Source organism: Folsomia candida, unplaced genomic scaffold (assembly GCF_002217175.1).
Source record: "Folsomia candida strain VU population unplaced genomic scaffold, ASM221717v1 Fcan01_Sc003, whole genome shotgun sequence".
NCBI classification, from domain to species: domain Eukaryota; kingdom Metazoa; phylum Arthropoda; class Collembola; order Entomobryomorpha; family Isotomidae; genus Folsomia; species Folsomia candida.
This window is the reverse complement of record NW_019091195.1, coordinates 9,237,103-9,257,623: the sequence shown is the minus strand read 5'-3', so window position 1 is coordinate 9,257,623 and position 20,521 is coordinate 9,237,103. Positions and strand designations below refer to the sequence as shown.

The window sequence follows — 20,521 nt, the reverse complement described above, 5'->3', positions numbered from 1 at the left end:
AAAATTGAACTTTTTAAGAGTTTGGGAAACTCAGATTATTCAGTGGTGGCGATGCGTTGGTAGGTAACTGGAAATGGTAACAAATATGAAATTCTGAGAGGGAATGATTTCTTGACCTCAGCCACATTTTTCAAAATTTTTAGAAATCAACGAAATCCACCTGGATTAAAAATTCATCACAGAACTGATGACCGAAGTTGAAAAACCTACTCCAAGCAACTTTGCGGGGCCTTTTAAGACGGCATTATTACATAAAAGCCAGACTCTAATGAACATACCCCGGACAAATATTTTTTTATCCTACCCTACTCATGTTGAGCTCAACACGAGTAGGGTAGGATAAAAAAATATTTTTCCGGGGTATGCTAATGAACGATTGGCATATAATTTTTAGCCCGGACTAGGGCTTATGTAATCGACCTGTCCGTCTGTCTGTCTTTCCATAACTCTCGAAGGAGTAGGCTGAATTTTACCAAATTTGATACAGACATGCATCTGGGCATCGACCGAGTTCGAAGATGGGTTAGTGTTTCTCACGGGTCGGGTTCTTGCAAATCCGAAACCCGAACCCGAACCCGATGCCACTGATCCGAAACTTGAGGGCAACCCGAACCCGAAGAACCCGAAACCCGTTTGCAACGATCCGAACACGAACTGGCGGATCAAATCCGAAACCCGAACCCGAAAAACCCGAATATATTATAACTTTAAGGGGTGACTGGCTTTTTAGCTAAAAATTCTTTGGAAGGTTTCAAACAAACAATACTTCTGTAAATATGACCGAGGAATTATAATTAAGCACATTTCTGCATAAGTACATAACTCTTAATTCCTTGACCATAATAATGCAATCTCAAAAAATCGACCATGAATAATGGCTTTCCGTGACATTCAGAAATTTTTAAATCAGTTGAAAACTGAAAATGATTTTCAGTTTCAAGTTTCCAATATTAAAGTAAGCTCAAGCTAAATATTTTGCAAATTTTTGATAAAAAATATATTTTATTTTAATATTCAAACCATAACACTAATTGAAGACACTTGTGAAAAGAAGTTACGACAATTAAAAATTTTAATTATTTAATGAATTACTGCAGCATAACCGTCGTAGCAAGTTTGGTTAACACTTTATTTTCTTTTTTAATGTTTTCGTGTTCGTTGTGGCAAAAAGTTCTTGTTGGTTCGGGTTTCGGGTTCTTAGTCGGAACCCGAACCCGACCCGAACCCGAAATTTTGGGATCACATTTCTCGGACCCGAACCCGAACCCGAAAGTTTCGGGTTCAAAAATTTCGTATCCGAAGCAGGACCCAAACCCGATCCGAACCCGAAACCCGAAGTAAGAACCCGAACCCGTGAGAAACACTCGATCAAAAAACATTTAGACCAATGAGTGGTACCCTGGACACGACTATCACCTCGAAAGTATCCCTTGTTAGCTAACTTTTAATTTCAAATTCTTTGATGAGAAGCCACTAATTGTAAGTATTACCGTGCCGGATTTCATGTTTTTAACGCAATTTCTAAAAATAGATATGGATAACCGCATCAGATATAAATTTTACCAATTTCATTTCATATTGTTCCATTAAGACCCATTTGCAACCTCTCTCCCAAATTTCACTTCGATATGACGATTTTGAAAAATCAGTATGGGTCACCCCATAGGGTCCATCAAGATTAAAATTTTTCCAACCTAAATTCATTTTTGTCTGTTACAATCCACTAGCAACCTTTGTTCCAAATTTCAACTACCTACTACAAATTTTAGAAATCCGTCGGGTCACCCTATCGGGTCTCCCAGGTTTAAAATTTCTGAAACTCCACTCCAATTTAAACGCTTTGAGGTCAGTCGCAATCTTCATACTAAAATTACTTAAAATTATTACTATAGATATTTCTCAAGCTACAAATATTTTACTTACACTTAAATAATTTAACCTGCTCTAAAGGTTCTTGGTAGTTAAGGGCAACGCATTTGGATGGAAATGACCCCCACCGGCCAATTACTTGACCGATCATGCCCATCTCCGAACTCATCCTTACTTTTGACCCGAAGATGAAGTGTGCAAAATTTCAAGTCGATAGCTTTTGTTTAAAGAGAGTTATCGTGCGTACAGACGGACGCACAGACGGACGGACAGACAGACATCTTGGTAAATCTATAAGGCCATCTTAAAAGGCCTAAAAAATGGTGTGGGTGGACCGTTGCTAACAATGTAACAATTGTAAGTTCGAAGAAGATCGGAATGGCCCCCTAAAGGGCAAATCCGGGTCAAGTGCCCACACCACACTTAATGGGGTGTCAATCAATCAGTCTAGATCATACGATCAATTTGATATATTATAGAATTTTGTGACATAAGAATTGGCTGTGAAATTCCTGAAAACCTACTCCAAGCAACTTTGCGGGGCCTTTTAAGATGGCATTAATGCCATCATGAAGTAGTGAGATTAACTATCAAGCTACCATCTTGGTAGTTAATGGCAACACATTTGGGTGGAAATGACCCCCACCGGCCAACCACTTGACCGATCATGCCCATCTCCGAACTCATCCTTACTTTTTACCCGAAGATGAAGCATGCAAAATTTCAACTCGATAGCTTTGGTTTAAAGAGAGTTATCGTGCGCACAGACGGACGGACAGACAGACATCTGGGTAAATCTATAAGGCCATCTTAAAAGGCCTAAAAACTGATATTTTGGAGATATTTTCAAAATATTTCCTCTCAGGATTTCATATTTGTTACCATTTCCAGTGACCTGCCAACGCATCGCAACCACTCAAAAATCTGAGTTTCCCAAACTCTTAAAAAGTTCAATTTTTCGAAAAAATAATGTCACCTGTCAGCACCTGGTATACTTCTCTCCATAACTACAATAATTGTTCACCGCCTTGGTGATAATTTAATAAAAACCGACTTAAAAAGTTCGGGAAGAAGAAGTAAAAGTCCATCAGAATGTAACATAATGGGATGGGAAGCAGTTTCTCATTTTCTTGTCGGGTAGGAATTGTCCGTGGACACATTGCGGTATTTGGTTGTCGAAAACAGCTCGACTAACCTCAGTCATAGTTTTTGCGTCGATGAATAAAAGAAAGTCTTTTCCATTGTCCCGACCGTCGGACACTGCCGAGAGAATGATCCCTTCGTCATCCTCGGTGGCATTTGGCGAGGGGAGGAATTCTGGCTCACCCAGAAAAAAATATGGTTCTTCCCTCCAAAGAATTGTTTCCTTTGTCTCGGTGTCAACTCGACAAAGCTATTACACATATTATATTATGTAAAAACAAGATATTTTCCACACATTTAGTACATTGTTATATTGACTTAAAAAGTCAGAAAATTTGCCACTTACGGCATTTGCGTAGAATCCGTTGCAACAAGTACCACTTCCATAAACGTATCTGTGCTTCTTAAAATGTTTTATGGGGCTGACGTTAGGACCCTCAAATCCCGGTGCTCCAATTTCCTCACGTGATAACACAATATGGTCGCCTTCACGGATCGCGTTTGCACTCGTGTAGGTAAGAGTGCTCAAATATTCTCCTTTGTCGACATCCTATGCAAGGAATGTTAATGTAATACTGAGATTTGTAATAAATCTTTGAAAAATGAGGGATATGTATTGATCAGCACCTTAACATTTTTTATAATTGGGATAACAAATCTGGTCAATCTGCAGACGTCCGCCCCATCCAGCTCCCTCTTTCGTAGTCTTCCCATCATCATGGTATCAAAAATGGAGGAGTCAGGATAAGCGTCAACATCAATGACGATGTGGCCATCATCTTCATAAGAGTTGGCTAAATGGAAAAAGAAGAATGGGATGGCAGAGTAAATTTTGGTTTTGAAGACTTCACCAGTCCTCTTGTCAACAATATGAAATCGGTTCTAGGCAAATAAATGTACATAATCATGCATTAAACCGTAAAGTCATCAGTGTAGAAAATCATATTTTTAGCTCGCTATCCACCTTTTCACTCGGGCTCCACTCTAGAATATCAACTATTGCTTTGGCCTTAAGTTTTACATCCGCCAGTTTGACAAAATTGATTAAAAGTGGTTGTTCTATCATCACAACTAATAAGAAAAAAACACAAAATTAATAGCAGTATATAAATGATTGTTAAAAACACTATACGAATTACTGTAATTTTCAGTCATAGCAAAGCTGTGATAATAACTGAAGCATGTATTCCAAGACGGGTAGATTGTAGCAAAATTTGTCGTTTTCTTTAGAGCTTTAGTAAAGAAAATAAAGTCATCATTAAACAAATCAATCTGCATTATACAAATAATTTGAAGAAGTATTTATTGAATAACTTAAACAAGTCATACGCACCATCTTTAGCATTTCCTGTGCCTACATTTGGGACTTTGCTATTAAATTATAAACAAAAATATGATTTATATATTTTCAAAGATCATAAATTTTTAGTATCATATTTGGCACCTAAGATGCATATGTAATGCCTAATATTCACTGCAGCAAGTGCATCAATTTTTTCAGCATTTTATCATATTTAATATTTAAGACATTTATAAATTAAGTCACGTTATGGGTCTGTCCAAAATACTTATCAAACAATGCATCGTTTGGCCAATGTACACATTTTCAACTTCACAAGAATTGTTCAAATCCCACACTGAGATTCAATTTTTGTAGAGATTTTAATCTGTATACACATATTAAGAAACATTGCAGTAGATTGTTTGTGATATATAATTTTTCTGCAGTGAGATTACTTATGTGTGCATTTTTGCATCTTTGGTCTGTGAGTTGGCTTGATGAAAATATTTTTTTTGTAAATAATTGCTATTTAGTTTGTGAACGAATTAACAACAAATAATTATACAGCTATGGTCAAATGCTGAGGTTTGTCATGTCATATCACTGCATAGATTCTACAACACCTGAGCCGTACTTACATAATTTGGTATTTACAGCCAGTGGTAAAACTAGTTGCAATATTATAGAGATCCCCAATGGCGTCACGTTGTGGGTGTGAACAAGCCATGTGAACCCCAAAGAGTTTGTAAAAGTCAAACTGTAAGAACGCTTGATTAAAGTATGCATATTTCATAGATTTTTTACAACCAATAATCGTCGTCGACATACTCTGTCTCCAGTCTCCAAATTGTTCTTTTTAAAATTATGAATATGGCAAGACTCTGAGGCTGCAAAGAGTTCTCCTTCCACAGAGAAAAGGTTCAGGCTATCGTTATCCGTGATCCCTTTCGAGCTCTGTGCAGAATTAGGATTACTTTTGATTAGTTTTTTTTAAGTTGTTTAATTGTGGGTCAGATTGTTCGTCCCAATTTTTGTCGATATATGTAAGCGTATTAGATCAGTCTAAAACCGTCCAATGTACGTCGTAACTGCACTGAGAATTTTTTTGTGGTACATTTTAATGACCATGGGCGTGTTTCTCTACCGGCATGTTTAGAAAGTACTTATGCATATGTACATATGTAGACATGCAATCACTAAACTACTCAAACTACTCTTAAATCTACAGGATAGATTTTTTAAATATGTACTTTCAATCCTGTCCGTCGAGGGCTTAACACCATGTTAGGAAATCAATACGTGAAAGTTGAGTTACTATTCAGTCTTTCATTTGCATTATGCAACGTTTGAATTTCAGTTTTCGTCATCCAGTTTCATTAATACCCCATTGATCGTCCAATCATGTCGTGTAATGTTGAAAATTTTTAATAACACAGCAGGGATTTCAACCTCATTTAGCTTTCGTAATGTCGTATTTACCGTCTCAAGAGTCACATACATGGAGTTGTCGATTTATTGGGTCAGTCGTTCTCGCATATTATATTTGAAACTCACAAATGCGTTGACCACTTGTGAAAAAAATCCTTTCGAGATGTGGGATGGTGTTGCGAATTCTGCGAATACTGGCTTTTTTGCTGCAATTGCTTTTCTATAAGCTTCGGATTGTAAAAATTTCTTCTGGTATAGCACCTGAAATAGTTAAATAGTTTACAATAACTGTGCTAGAAAAGTTCTGAACATTTATATCACAATGAAATAGCTACGCATCGCAACGAACCTACAAAAGGTTTGCAAAATGTCTTACCTTTCCATCCCTGATGTCGAATTTGGTGAACATCGAATAACCGTCTAGAAAATGATTTACTGTTATTTCTCCGATATCCCATAGTGCAGGGCCTATCCGTATATAGCTACCATTAACCCAACTTGGTATCGGTGCTGAAAAGCAGTAAATCAAAAAAATTGTATGTACAGGAAATGCATATCTTGAAGATAGCAGGCATATTTTATAGTCACTTTTATGTATGCAGATAAATAGCTAGTTTGGGTGCAGTACCAATCTGTAAAACTGCGATATTATTGTATGTTCATGAGCAGAATATTAAGATACTTGTCATATGTACTAATCTAAATCATTTTTAATATCTTTACAGCTATTCAATTCATTGCCCAATACCATATATACAAAAACCATACTATTGGCCACTTATCGATTATTAGTTGCAACTGGGATAATAACTAATTTAACGTCATCTGCTCCTGTTCCCAATCCGATTGATGTTTTGATTGGTCGAAACTTTTAATTGTTGAAGTGATAATTTCAATGAGCCAATCAAAAAATCGGATTGGGAGTAGAACATGATGATGACGTGAAGTATGGGCGAAGCTTAAGTCACTAATTATAATGAATAAACAGTAATACACATGTTGAGGCATCAAAATCATATGCATCTATTCTAAAATACTATGTAATACATAATGCAAAGTATTTGTTATTATTTACACAAACGTGTCCTTGAATAATTGAGTGTAATGCTATGTAGCAGAACGATGCATAACAAAGCGATTTTCCTAAGTTGTACATTTCATACAACTTCATAAAAATATTCAATGGGTCATAACCTACAAATTCACTTTTGTCGTTCCTTGAGCACGAGGGTTTGTTGATTTAATTTGCATAATACATACACGTAATTATTCCTGTGCGAAGTCTTTCATTTTTAAAATGGAACTAAAAAATAACACAGACAAATAAACACGGATACTTCTGTGCATAATTTAATGGGTAATATTATATAAGGATCAGATAACAACAGTATATGTTCCTGAGGAATAATTTTCTACTAGACTTCTTGAATTTTGTCTACTTGTAATTGGGTTAAAATAACTGTAAACGATTTTTTGCAAAAAGTAAGCATGGTATGAAAATACTGATAAAATGCACTTCTAAAAAATGTATTTACTTGCCCCTTGTACTTTAAAAATTAATAAAACCAGCCAATACTCTACAAATTACACGTGAACCTGTTCAAATATTCAAGTTAAAGTTTATTAACAAGGCATTACAAAATTAAGGAATCGAACGAGTAGAATTTGGTGCATTGACACCATTTTTATGTGACACTCGTTTGGACAGTGCCCATTCACAAGAATCTGCGTTGTGCCTACTTTTTCATACGCTAGTAAATTTTTATCAACGTAAGATATGGGTATAAAATAGTTATCATTACCAATTATGCAAAACAGTTTGGAAAGAAAACTTTTAAACTAATTACTTACTGAGTTTAAAATACACATAAATTAATTATTAATTAGTTAATTAGTTTTTAGATGCCACATTTTTCAATATTTCATTCATCCACATGGAATTTAATGCACATTTATCCCCAAAATCTTGACATACCTGTGAGTTTAGCAATCTCAGGGGATTCCATATCCTCCTGGTTTCGAAAAATGTTACCAAAGTTCACTTTTGCCATCCTCCTAGCTGACTACAATAGACTTAGAATTTGATATTTTTCACTATATTTAAATCACTGGACCAACTCCAGCCTCACAAAAGTTTCCAACTGCACTAATTTCCGATGTTAAGAGTTGGAACGGAACAAAATTTTTTATCGACGCGAAGAACCAGCAACGCGTTTGACAGTCTGCTATTGTTGAATATGCAACAATGAATCACTGCGTTGGACTTGGTCAACGATGAGTAAGGGAATCTCCACAGCCTCCTGTCCAATCTTTAATCAAGCGAAAGTGGACAAGGTTACGCGTATGCGTGGCACAAATAAAATGTTCACGTATTTAGTTCAACAAGTTGTTCCACTTGGAAAAGGATCCAATTGCTTTGGTGGCACAAATCTACGTTTCCTTCCCCTTCGCTGTTTTACCGAACTATATTTTATTGTGCATCCCTCAAGACGATAACAATAAAACATGCTATTGAATCCATGCGAGAGTCAAATTACGACTGAGAACCCTTTGTATCTTTGCACTACGATTAAATAGTGTCCCCTTTACGCTTGGCGTTAACTGACCCCCGGATTATATTGAACCTGATTAATAATGCAGAGCCGTCGTTGTTTAAGGCACTCGAAGCGAAGGAGATGTATCACAAAATTTTTTACTCAAGCCGGCTCAAAGAATTGCAAAGCTGCTGACGTGGAACAATAAGACAGCTCATACATGCACTTTAAAAGTAATTTGCAGCCATGTATATATCTATATGCTCTGAGATTATGACTAATTGAGATTAAGGCTATTAAATGTTTTTTGAATGGTTTCCTTCGTACTGAAAATTTGAAGGTTGACTTCATCTGCTTTGATTTTGAAATTTGCAAATTGTGCAATATTAATTTGCGAGTGGTGCCAAGATAATACACGTTGGAGTATGTTTTTTATGCTTTAAACTAAGTCTTACCCATTTATGATGTAGGTTAATGTCATCTTATTGTGCCAAACGTATTAGAAATGGTTTGTAAGGGTGTTTTAGTGTTAATTTTTAATTATGAGATATGTAATTATGGATATGAAAACTCCTGAAGTGCATTAAAATTCGTACGGATGAGAAAATTATAATTCTTCCTTTCCTTACGATGATGTAGAATGAATTCCAATCTATATGTATATAATTCCAATCTATATGCAATCTATCGACAGGAATTGAGAATAACCACGTCATAAATAAGCTTGGGATAATATGCAATCAACTGACTGCATAAAATTAATAACCTGACGTGGAAGAACTTCTTTATCTTCATTATGTTCCATTAATTCTCTACCTGGTACTCTCGGAGGAAGTGTACGAATAATATGTAGGTACATATTTGTATATTTGTAATCGATGACCCAACTACTAAATATTAAGCCTGCTTTTGACCAGTCGAGAAGTTTTTTCTCAGCCTCATCCTGGTCCATTTTGAATATAATATTGTTTCTGGGCGAAAACAGAAATATATATTTCGTAAAACTTTTTTCCTCGATTTTTTCGTATTTTTGATTTTGAAGCTTGACGTTTTGTATTTGGTTGCATGTGCTTTGTTCAGACGACTTCCTTGCTTCAGTATAATCGTTATTGTTGGTTTCCGAAGAAGTTCTCTAAAAGTGTTCTCAGCATGATACAGATACATGAAAATACTAATGCAATTTAAACATTTCATAGAATTTGATCCTACAACTGAAATATTAATGCACACATTTCCCCATTTTCCCATATGTGCTTTCTTACATAATTTAATTTGATTTGAACCCAAGCTTATGGGAGAAGATCAAATGTGGCAGTGGATTTGTAATCTACGTGTGTAAATCATGCATAAGTTGTGTGCGTTATGCGACGTTATACTTAAGTAGGTATGGCAAGTAATACGTACTCTTGGTGATTCCTGGGCACTTTGTTAAACTTGCTTGTCGAGTTTATGGCAATTTCGAGGGATAGCTCATTTTTTAAGTCACCTCTTGTCTTGTCAACAAAATCTCTATAAGGAGAAAATTTATTGATGAGTTTAAGCTTAAAATGACAAGATAAAAATGATAACTGTTAATAAAATATGCATTACACAGGTGCAGGCACCCAAATTATACGTACTAGTCATAATTCCGTAGTTGACTTGTCACGCAATATTTATCAGACAATAGCGTATTAATTAATTATGTAGCCCTTGTACCTGGGTATATATTTGCTACATTATATATTAGATATGCTATGTTTGTTAGTAAATAAAACTGTACAAAAATATAATTGCATAGAGTTTTTACCAGAGATGAAAAATTTATTTATTTAACAAACCATTTAAAAACTAAATGCAATTGTAACGCTATTAAAAATACATTTTGTTGAAGCAATTGTTAATCCTCAGTATTTTAATACATAATTAATAAAATTGTGCTCAAGGTCACCTGTCTGAACATGCAGAAAGGCTCAACCCCTATGTCTTACCAAGCAATGACCCAGATGAACGAAAACATTAATTTGTTTGGCATTGACACAAACCGCTTTAGTAGAAATACAATGAATCCCCAATGAGTCACAACAAATTGAAGCGATGCGTTTATTTGGATGCAATATTGGCGTTAAAAACAAAGTGATGTTTAAGGTGAAGGTGGATGTGGTCCCCTATTATTATTTTTGTGGAGATCATCATCACCAAGCACCAAATGTTCGTTCAGAGTTGGGGGGACTGAGGAGTGCAGGGGGACTGTTTTTTTAGCGTCTGACATCCACAGATGCACAACTGCTGCATTTTGGTCATTACGTTTAACGCATGACCTCTCACCATCACATCATGTACTTCTTCGTGCATACATATTTATATGAAGGAATGTATGAAGAAGAGAGTTGCGCAACCTACTATATATGTTAATTCTAATGCTTTCGACAAAAGATACCCCTACACCAGAGATGAGCAACAATAAGCATTCCAATTACGTTTGCTATTTATACTACTATAATTATTTACGCCTGCATGGCTCAGCCAAAATAATTAATAAGAAATGCATGTCACGGCATGGTACTGAAACTTGGACTTTCCATACGTACACAATTTATGCACAAAAGTACGTATGCAATGAGTAAGCAATTAAAATAAGATGACAGACAAAAGTTTGGACTAATTTGGTAAAAATAGTCCGTGCAGTGCAGAGGGTACATTTTCAATTTTGAAGGTAGCTCGAGCAATTTCTGTCATGGTCTTAGCGTCAAGAAATAGAAGATAGTCCTCGTGATTTTCCCTCGAGTCTGTCACGCCAGAAATAAGAATCTGAAATAAATATTTGATCAAAATCCAGGTGATCACTGGAAATAACTGAAATAATAATAAATCGGACACAAAAACAAGTAGAACATGACATACCCCATCATCTTCACTTTCATTATTTGGGTTTGGGACGAAATATGGTTCCCTGTGTAGGACATAAAATTTTATTATCCACTCAAAAATTTACTCGTTTCTATCAGCTATGCAATGATCAATTAGTAAACACTTCTTAAGACAGCTTGAGGTATATTACCCTTTGGACGATTAATAAAACTACATAAGACTATTTACTTTACCCTGGATATAGGTATTCCCCCTCCTTCCACACAGTGGTTTCCCCAGATTGTAAATCAGTCTTGGTTATAGTATGTGAGTAACAACTTCGATTAAATGTCCCTGCAGCGTAAATATATCGATATTTGACCCCTTGGAATAACCTTGAAATTGTGGGCATTTCAATTCCACGCTCTGTGATGTTACATCCTTCCAAAATAATTCTATTCCCTCGACGAATCGCAGAGCATCGAGATTTGGTTTGCACCAACTCCACCCCTTCCTCAATCAATTTTATGTCTGATATTATCGGGATGACGAATCGCTGGATGCATGACAAGTCCACATTGACGTCCGTTTCGCAATCACGTAACTTATTGAGGAATAAAGAGTCTAGCATGTTTGGTGATTCATACGAAATCAGGTCCACAATAATCTGGAAGTCAAAATTGGAAGCGATTTGTGTAAAATAAATGTGTGTACTTATTAAAGCTGACCAGTCGATATGAGTAAAATTCAAAACCTGATTATTGTCTTCGTAGCAATTGACAATGTGCATAAAATAGAACGATTGGGCTGAAAGATACTCCGTCTTGAAAACCTTTAAGCAATTTGAAAATTACTTCAGTAGTTGATGTTACTGTGTAAATGAGTAAAGTTTTCCTGTTTGTCTTTATTACTTACCTTTCCGGATGACTTTTCCACAATAATAAATCGATTCTGCAATAACAATATGACTGGTAAAAATTACTCCCAACAAGGGAATTTAATATCATCGGGTTCTTCTGCTCTGTACCTTTTCTTGAGGACGCCATTCCAAAATGTCTTTGAGAGTGTGACCCTTAACCAGGGAACTCGCAATTTTGGAAACGCTGACCTTATATTAAGAAAGACATTTGAACTACTTATTTTCGCCTATGTCTATGCATATGAATTTAGATGATTTATTACAACATATGGTTGCTCTATATAGCAGCAATAGTTCGGCGTTAATCCGAAGCTGTGATTGATTGATAGCGCTCCCACCCATCGCGATGGAATTGTGCATAGAACGGTCACGTTCTTGAGCATTTCTTTTGAACTGTTGGCCTTTTTCATTTTTATGATACTGTATTTTGAAGAAGGAAATAGCGAGAATCCTGAGTTGTACATATCGCCAGTTGCACTATCGCATAATGGATGCGCGGATTGCCCATTCAAGCCAAACAATTTGTTTCCATCATATTTTTCACAACTGTCCAAGGTTTTCCCATCAACCTTTCTGAAATAAAGATACATTTATGAATATTTTTCTCTGCAATACTTTGAATGAAGTCCAAGTTTGAACTAAAATTAAAAAAAGGACTATCTTACCTGAAGAAACAAGTGTCGCAAGTTGCAAAAATGTCGGAAGAAATGTGAAACAGAGTCGAGTAGTTGTTATCAGTAAATTCTGGGAGCTTAAAACAAACCTAAGTTAGTTAATATTACAGTTGAATGAAATCATTGCGCAACAACAAAATCTCACCAAGGTTGAGACCATTCTTGAAAAGAATCCTTTGTTGGGATCTCTTTGAGCTACTGTGGCGAACTCATTGATCAATGGTCGTCCCGCAGCCACACTTCTCTTGTATGCATCTGACTGCAGATATTTCTTCTCAAACTTGACGAAATCTTTAGTGATTTCAAATCGCTGGAGAAGAGCATCTGTGTAACACATTGAAAATTGACCTTTAGCATTTTGATATGGAAATATGCATAAAGTGATTCATATAATATGTAGTCTCTTACACCCGTCTAACCAATGATTCATTTTAAATTCATGGCCGAAATCTGTAAAAATAAAATCGTTTTAGTAACAATGCGGGTTACGAAGCATAGAATGGAAATTTCAAATAAGATTAATTACTAACCAAATTTTCCAGGCCCTATGCGCAAGAAGCTGCCTTGAATCCATGAAGGTAGTGTTCCTGCAAGGAAATATTATTAACTATTAGTATGCAGAGATTGACTTGGCTTTATCTATATATAGACACGTCAATGCTGGTTGCATAATATTGACTTATTCAATATTTATTAGTATAAGTGCACCCAGAGATTTTACTTTCCGTCCGCACAGTCTCAATCACGGTCGTCCCACAATTAAAAGACATTGCGTTACAAGATTCTCATGACCATTTCCATTTCAATGCGTACAATCGATTAAAGGAACGAATCTATGTAATGCAAGCACAGTTGCTGCAAGGAGATGATAAGATTATCACAATTTTGTGCGTGCAGCATGAAGGAAGGGGAGATAGCTAATCTTAAATCTATCACCCTGAAACCAGAAAAGGCGACTTTGACTCAATGATAGGATGACAAACCCATAGTACAATTCGACTGAGCTAGTCATTTGCTTAATTTTGGAAGCTAGTGAGGGCTTCCCCTTTTCGCGACGTACTGACCAATATTTTAAGAAATTACATCGTTATTAAGCACAAAATTTCCCATAAGTACATATGCAAAACACAGTGTGCAAAATTTCAACTTTTTCAGATAATTTTAAAATCAGGATGGGTCACTCTGTTGGAATCCTTGGTACAAAGTTTCTTAAAATATGTATGTATACTGTATGTTCCTGAATTTGAAATGCATTTGCATCTTCATCTTACAGTTATATGTATCTTACATAATGTATCTATCTGCATCCTCATGTCAAATATTGGGCTTATGTGACGATTTATAAAATTTGGTGCTAAAATTACCCCACCACTGGACTGATCATTGCCACCTTCGGACTACGCCCATGCCTAGGAGACATGCACATTATCAAAGTCATCTCAATGGTTGGTCGCCATTTGAATGCTCTAATAAACAGACGGTCATGGCGATTCCTAAAACCTCTGTGACTTGAAGTCTATGCTTCTCATCTCAATGCAAGGTTGTGATTCATGTCCAAGTAACCATTAAAAGTACTGGACAATTTCTATTTCACACAAGAATAACACGTATAAAAGAACCTATATCGATCGTTGAGTTTCTAAATCGATTGCGATGTGCTCAATAGATTTTGAACAATTTGACAAAAGTACTCAATTACCAATAACTGGTGTTTGTTCCGGTTTCTCCGCAGTCTCCTCAGCACTTGAAAATAGCTTTAGTGGGGCGTCACTTATAACAGGCATGGCGAACACTCAAATATGTGGAGACCAAAAAATTTGTTGATATGAATTTTGTGACTTTAATGAATCACTGGACTTGAGAGAGCGTCCTGCACGATCCACGACCAACGCATGACAAATCAGACGATCCGAGATTTACTCTTTGTGAAGACTGGCTAAACCAACCTTAACCTCCAAAGTTATACTCCCTTGACGAGTGCTGTACAATGGAAAAGAGCGTTTTTTATGGCCATCATGACTATGCATCAGTATTATTACGTAACTGGAGAGCAGTACGACACGTCTTGTGCATTGCGATGACCAACGAGTGTGGAAGTCCAACATGCACACACATTATGCAGTAACACTTGTTGTAAGCCATGGTTTTAATGAAACAAACCAAACTTCCCCAGCCACTAGAAACGCTAGTCACGCTATAGGCTGCATATGTACATATGCGTATGATAAAGGATCAAAATAATTTGTTTTGTCATCATTGTGAATGTACTTAATATGTCTTCAATGTCAAAATAGCATTCATTGGACGTGTGATGCTAAAAAAATGAGCAATGTGGCTCCTTATAATGTTGCTCAATAATTTTTTACATCTAAATTCCTATGTACCAATAACAATTGAAGGTAGTAATATATAATGCTATTTAATGATAGATTCTGGAAAACACTACCCGACTTCAGGTGGTTTTACATATACAATAAGTATTACTTATTGTATATTCTACTTATTAAGTAGAATGGACCTGTATATAATGCATAATTGTTGCCAACATCATCGCGTATCTTCCAAGAACTAGAAATGTTCTGAATAGGAAAACTTGCGAGTGTTTGTATTCAGTTTCAGAAAATTGATCGTGAGAACTTGGGTTGAATTATTTCCCATATTGTTAACTCTATCTTTTTGCCTCTATTTATCGAAACTAAACCAGAAAATACGTAGGTAAGTAAATTATGAAAACACAAGCCTGGACAAATTCTGAATAATGAGTACAACAAAAAACAAAAAATAAAAAAATTGACAAGACCCAACATACCTACAACGAATTTCAGGTTATTACAAGTTAAATGAGGCAAATACAGAGTATGTAAGCCATGTAGGAGTAACAGTATGAACTTGTGCGCTTTCACTGCAATGCATAAAATGAATTTTAGGTACGTATGCATTTATTTAATACACAGTCAGTATAAAATGTCAAGAGAATTTGAATTTATAGATGAGCTTAGAATGATACCAGCAATCTTAGTTGAGCAAGTTCAATGTTAACGTTCATGTTGTTTGCAGTAGCGAAGTTGGTTTGTGGGTGTGACGCCAACTGCCACTCAATAAGATAAACAAATTAATATTCTATGCTGATAAATTTTTGGCAATAAATATAGAACTTTCTCACCCTTGATTCGCCAATACATGATCTCAACTGATTTTAAGTATCAACACAATACGTCATTTTACAATCATTTATATACATTAGAAATAAATCTTTAGTTCACCCCAGTTTTTTCTAATTTATCTTCAACATGTTTGATACTCGAGTCCTCCATCTCTATTTAAACATCAGCACTTAAACTTACCTAAGTATTCATTAGTGGAAGACCAGCCTAGTTAAGCTTCTATTTTTTTATATTTTTTCATGATATTTTTTTATCCACTTTCATGCCAAAGTCGTTTCTCTGGTTGAAAGTAAAAGTTAAATTTCATGTTAAAACTTGTCGAGAACAACTACCTACGTACCTACATATTTGCCGTTGCCGAAAAATCGAGTCGCAGAGCTGAAACAAGTTGGCCTATTGCATTTGTACTACTTTTTCAGCTCTTTCTGATAACCTTATTGGACGGTCAGCCAAATGCAAGCGTGTTGAATGACTCTAAACTTGTGCAAATTAAAATTCAAAGCGTGTAGTCAGTGTCCCCTGAGTTCATTGAGCATTTGATAGCTCAGGTAACACTCGGGCAAAAAAAGTTGGATTGATCAGTTGAATGAGAATCAAGTCACAAATTTAGAAGGCCATAACGGGACTTTAAAAATGCTACTGTTTCAACTTTAGTCTCGTCCCAAAGAATAACATCAGTCTTCCTCTTCAATTAAGTACATATATTTACAATTGTCCCTTTGATGTACATATTTCTTATTTATATGTGCATATGTCTGACTGCGCTCTTGTATATCATGTACTCGTTTCTCCAATGAGTTTTCATTGGAGAAACTTGATTTATGAAGGACCAAGTTTGACAGTTTCGAAAAGTAAGTCAATAAACAATAATATAATTTATGATGTTCGTGATTTGGAACAATTTTAAGTGATTCAATTATTTTACTTCAATCAGATATTAAATGGCAATTAACAAGGCTTGTGTGTCGAATATGAAAATGAATATTGGCATCGTATTGATTGTTTTCTATCTTACTGATCAAGTTTAAGTTTGATGAATAAGGAAAGCTTTCAAGAATTTTGAATTGTAAGTATTGGGGCCAATTTTACACATTTAGTATGACTTGCTGACTGCTGCGCATCCTTTTTTTTAACGATTTTCCATAAATAAACATGTGCAGTACTGATTAAAATGATAAAAATCGATTATGTATAAATAGAATGACCAAAAACCGGAAGAGACAAAATATAAAGTGATTGATAGGTTAAATTTTAATTGCTGTATGCATTATGTCACATCAGATTTATGCGAATCGTCAATAGCTTGTTGTAGAATGTGACGGGAAGTGGTTGTGCGGAAATGAGACAGGAATTCCTAGACAAGAATAAATAAATGAATTAACAACTTCTTCACTGGCGTATTTCAAAATTACCTGCTTTCGGCAATACAATAATTAGTAACGTAAATGTAGTCGGAATAAATTACGCCGTTTTCTTAAAATAATACATAAACAACGGTAAGGGTGCAAAGCAGGAAGTTAAAAAAGTATCTCGCCCATAAATGCGTACCTTTTTCGTTGAGGTTCATATCTCACCTGGTAAAGAATGAATCGACGTGAAACAAGAAATTATCGGATTGCTTTTTATTATATAATGCGAACCATGAATGAAGTAAGTCTTACATATTATCCACTTTGCTTACTGAATTGTAATCAACACAGGAGTGAGTAATGCCCGTTAATTATATGAATCAAGACAATGAAGAGATAAAGGCATTATTTATCTAGTGTAAACTGTAGTAGTTCATGTACATTATAAAATGCATTTATAATGTAAAAGAGTAGATACATATATAGAATTGGCCGCACTTTGATTGTTGTTGCACTTATAAATATATGTACATAAATGATATGTGTATCACCCTTATACATAATTGGCAATTTTGAAAGATATGTTAAAATGAAATAAGAGGACGAACTTTCCCTCAATAAAAGGATAACATATTTGTTCAAGAGATTCAAAGTTTATAGTGATTGGCAAAAGTAACTTTTGCTCAAGTCAGTAACCAATTCAACTTCTGACACGGCCGAGTGCAGACGATGCCACCCAATTAGCTACACCCTTTGAGACACAAAAACTAGTTGTGAAGGGTTTAAAAGTTGTTATTAGACTTACAAAATAATCTGAAATAAAAATGCATTTAAAATTGTGTTTTGTGACCTTCGTTCTCACAGTTATTTTTGTCATTGTGAATTCTTCAAAGCCGACGCCGCCCGCAGTCCGATTTTACTTGTTTCCTGATTCCAAGTACGTGCTCACTTAACTTTATTTTCGGTTTAACTTGAAGGTTGTGTGATCATGTCGTTAAGATGAATTCTAAATATATAGAAATACCGAGTTTTGTCAAGAACTTATACCAGGAGACTCTAAATCATTGTTCAGCTCAAAATACGACAAATGGAAGGTTAGCTAAATACAAAGTTTATCTTTTTGTTTTGATAAGTTTTAAATTTAAATTAAATTCTAGTTCCCAATAATTTTGGTGCACGGGTTTGGGCAGAACCTATCCACGACTTTCCCACAGCTCACAAAAGACGGTGAGTTGTGTTTTAAAAATGAAAAATATACATCAATAACAGAAGTTAAAAAAGCTAATTTTCATGCAAGAAACGCATTGACTTACATTACAAAAAACAGGTTCTGCAATTAACATGACTGCGAGTCTGTTATGGTTATGTAGGGCGTAAGTGTATGCAAATATTTACATTTTTGCAAATACATAGAACACGAGGTTTTAGAAGTCTCAGTTTCTATGAAATGTGACGAAACTAAATCATGAAAATTAGATTATCGCAAAGTCTACGTGTATAGTCTGCATCCCACAGTTTCCTAAAGACGTTTCAGCATTGATTGAATGGTTTTACCTATATTTCAGCCATGCTGAAGAGTTCGGTGCAGGGGAATATCATCGTGGCGGACTGGGGCCGTTTGGACGAGGAGAGCAATCAACGCTCAGGGGACGCAAATGGCGGTGTTCCTCTGAATGCAGATAGCATAGGACGGAAGGTGGCTGGAATGGTAATTAATTACTTTTGATTGTTTTTAGTGAATCAAATATACACGAATGAACTGTCATTACAATACAATTCAATGTATAATTTGGGATTGCTCAGGTGGTGTTTCTAATAAATCACGGTTTATTATCGGACCCTACAAGAGTTCACATTATTGGCTTCAGTCTGGGTGCACAAATTGCGGGTATTGCGGGTCAACATATCAAGCATTATACTGGAAAACCCATTCAACGTGTTACGGGATTAGACCCAGCCGGGCCATTATTTCAGGTAATGAATACAAGGTTATCAAATATACCACCAACGGAGGTTATAAGTTGGACAAAATAATTTTTCAGTTCCGTCGGATAAAAGGGAAACGTCTAGACCACACCGACGCTTACTTTGTCGGTGAGTTTAATGCATATAAGAGTTTTCTTCTTGATGGACACGAAATGGTCAAGCTCCTCTAATGACCCATGATAATTAAACTACAAATTTTTTTTAAATACAGATGTTATACATACAAATCAAGCGCGATATGGCTACATAGGAAATAGTGGACACGTCGATTTGTAAGTTGTCAAGATTAATTCAAGTTATTCCTTAACTCTGTCTCTATCTAACTTCATTTTGTAATAATTACAGCTTCCCTAATGGCGGAGGTATTTCATAACTTAAATAATTTATGAGTTAAAGGACAATGGTTAACGGCAAGATGTTTACAGGTCCGGATCAACCAGGTTGCACATCCCGAAGTGATATCGCTGGGTATCCAGGTTGGTTTCAATTCATATCATCACGTTTTTCAAATACTCGAAAAAGCTGTATAAATTTTAATTTTTCATTAAAAAGGATCTTGTCCTCATCAACGCGCATGGGAGTATTTTACAGAGACGATCCTAGAAAGCAAAATTTGGGCATGTAAAGCCAACTCGTACAAAGAATACAGTTTGCACAGGTCTTCTTGCAAAGACAAAGTTTTATTCGGTCTCAGAGTGCCACCAAGGTACACATCATTTGGTGTTTTATTATTGAATCTTTAACTTTAATCTTTAACTCGATTTCTTGTAATTTTAGTACAAGGGGAAGTTACTTTTTTGACATCCGGCGAAATGATCCAGGTTATGGCTCAGGAATTGGATGGAGTTCATTATTAGGCTCGGCTGAAAAGCCTTGGGATCGTCCGCTTCATTCCCTTTATGACTAAAATACTGTACTCGGTTTTTGATACAAATGCTTCGTGAATGTTTAAGTTTGAGTAATTTAAATAATGAATGATTGTATAGTAAATTAATGGACATAATTTACATTAAAACTTTAGAATCTCATACAAATCGCATATCCAGTTGATTATATGTGCACATAATATTAACCTTTTAAAGTCGGGTTACAATCCACTTGCCAAATAAATGGAACACGACTTTGCTTCCATATTAAAACTGTGCATGTATACAGGTCATGTACTTATTTACTCATTATTTGCTACCACAAATCTCCTACAGTGGAACATACCAAGGAGTTAAGAAATCATCTTAATCATAATCTTTTTTAAGAATCGACACTTATACCAAAATGTGCACAATGCATGACTTTTTCAGTAAAATGAAGGGATTATTTTCAGTAAAATTTACCTTTCGCAAAGTC

The 20,521-nt window shown here is 35.5% G+C and overlaps 3 protein-coding genes and 1 long non-coding RNA gene across 5 annotated transcripts; 1 reads left to right on the top strand and 3 right to left on the bottom strand.

Moving 5' to 3' along the window:
* Positions 1-2,604: 2,604 nt before the first annotated feature.
* LOC110846545 (beta,beta-carotene 15,15'-dioxygenase) lies at positions 2,605-8,435 on the bottom strand. 2 transcript variants are annotated; one of them, XM_022093334.2, is made up of 11 exons: positions 7,698-8,435; positions 6,099-6,232; positions 5,849-5,983; positions 5,123-5,248; positions 4,933-5,051; positions 4,346-4,383; positions 4,152-4,244; positions 3,977-4,083; positions 3,640-3,894; positions 3,359-3,562; positions 2,605-3,262 (listed from the first exon to the last, which is right to left on the bottom strand). In XM_022093334.2, exons 1-11 carry the CDS (start codon positions 7,771-7,773, stop codon positions 2,957-2,959), a joined length of 1,593 nt encoding a protein of 530 aa, XP_021949026.1. In that variant the 5' UTR covers positions 7,774-8,435; the 3' UTR covers positions 2,605-2,956. The 2 variants fall into 2 exon arrangements, with proteins under 2 accessions (XP_021949026.1, XP_035704759.1); XM_035848866.1 differs by lacking the exon at positions 7,698-8,435 and adding an exon at positions 6,311-6,688.
* Positions 8,436-9,764: 1,329 nt separating this feature from the next.
* On the bottom strand, positions 9,765-14,788 carry LOC110846027 (beta,beta-carotene 15,15'-dioxygenase). Its single transcript, XM_022092627.2, has 12 exons — positions 14,378-14,788; positions 13,209-13,265; positions 13,087-13,128; positions 12,824-13,002; positions 12,670-12,755; positions 12,268-12,577; positions 12,113-12,193; positions 12,001-12,036; positions 11,840-11,917; positions 11,340-11,752; positions 11,140-11,188; positions 9,765-11,046 (listed from the first exon to the last, which is right to left on the bottom strand). Exons 1-12 carry the CDS (start codon positions 14,460-14,462, stop codon positions 10,897-10,899), a joined length of 1,566 nt encoding a protein of 521 aa, XP_021948319.1. The 5' UTR covers positions 14,463-14,788; the 3' UTR covers positions 9,765-10,896.
* Positions 14,789-17,070: 2,282 nt separating this feature from the next.
* Positions 17,071-17,352, bottom strand: LOC118434739. Its single transcript, XR_004834218.1, has 2 exons — positions 17,255-17,352; positions 17,071-17,196 (listed from the first exon to the last, which is right to left on the bottom strand). It is a non-coding gene; the product is annotated as an uncharacterized LOC118434739 (long non-coding RNA).
* Positions 17,353-17,808: 456 nt separating this feature from the next.
* LOC110846249 (lipase member H-A) lies at positions 17,809-20,321 on the top strand. The gene is made up of 11 exons (XM_022092934.2): positions 17,809-18,128; positions 18,210-18,285; positions 18,349-18,418; positions 18,757-18,899; positions 18,995-19,165; positions 19,234-19,285; positions 19,389-19,449; positions 19,523-19,539; positions 19,603-19,653; positions 19,730-19,883; positions 19,955-20,321. The coding sequence occupies exons 1-11, from the start codon at positions 18,016-18,018 to the stop codon at positions 20,082-20,084; spliced, it is 1,038 nt and encodes a 345-aa protein (XP_021948626.1). The 5' UTR covers positions 17,809-18,015; the 3' UTR covers positions 20,085-20,321.
* Positions 20,322-20,521: the final 200 nt, after the last annotated feature.

Excerpts from the sequence above, each read along its gene's own strand:
- LOC110846545 (XM_022093334.2), bottom strand. The coding sequence starts at position 7,773 with ATGGCAAAAGTGAACTTTGGTAACATTTTTCGAAACCAGGAGGATATG. Across the intron at positions 4,245-4,345 it reads CACAGGAAATGCTAAAGATG|CTCTAAAGAAAACGACAAAT; the intron begins GTGCGTATGACT and ends TCTTTACTAAAG. Across the intron at positions 4,084-4,151 it reads TGCTATGACTGAAAATTACA|TTGTGATGATAGAACAACCA; the intron begins GTAATTCGTATA and ends TTTTCTTATTAG.
- LOC110846027 (XM_022092627.2), bottom strand. The coding sequence starts at position 14,462 with ATGCCTGTTATAAGTGACGCCCCACTAAAGCTATTTTCAAGTGCTGAG. Across the intron at positions 13,266-14,377 it reads GGAACAAACACCAGTTATTG|GAACACTACCTTCATGGATT; the intron begins GTAATTGAGTAC and ends ATTTCCTTGCAG. Across the intron at positions 11,047-11,139 it reads ATGAAAGTGAAGATGATGGG|ATTCTTATTTCTGGCGTGAC; the intron begins GTATGTCATGTT and ends TATTTATTTCAG.
- LOC110846249 (XM_022092934.2), top strand. The coding sequence starts at position 18,016 with ATGCATTTAAAATTGTGTTTTGTGACCTTCGTTCTCACAGTTATTTTT. Across the intron at positions 18,286-18,348 it reads CAAAATACGACAAATGGAAG|TTCCCAATAATTTTGGTGCA; the intron begins GTTAGCTAAATA and ends ATTAAATTCTAG. Across the intron at positions 19,884-19,954 it reads GGTCTCAGAGTGCCACCAAG|TACAAGGGGAAGTTACTTTT; the intron begins GTACACATCATT and ends TTGTAATTTTAG.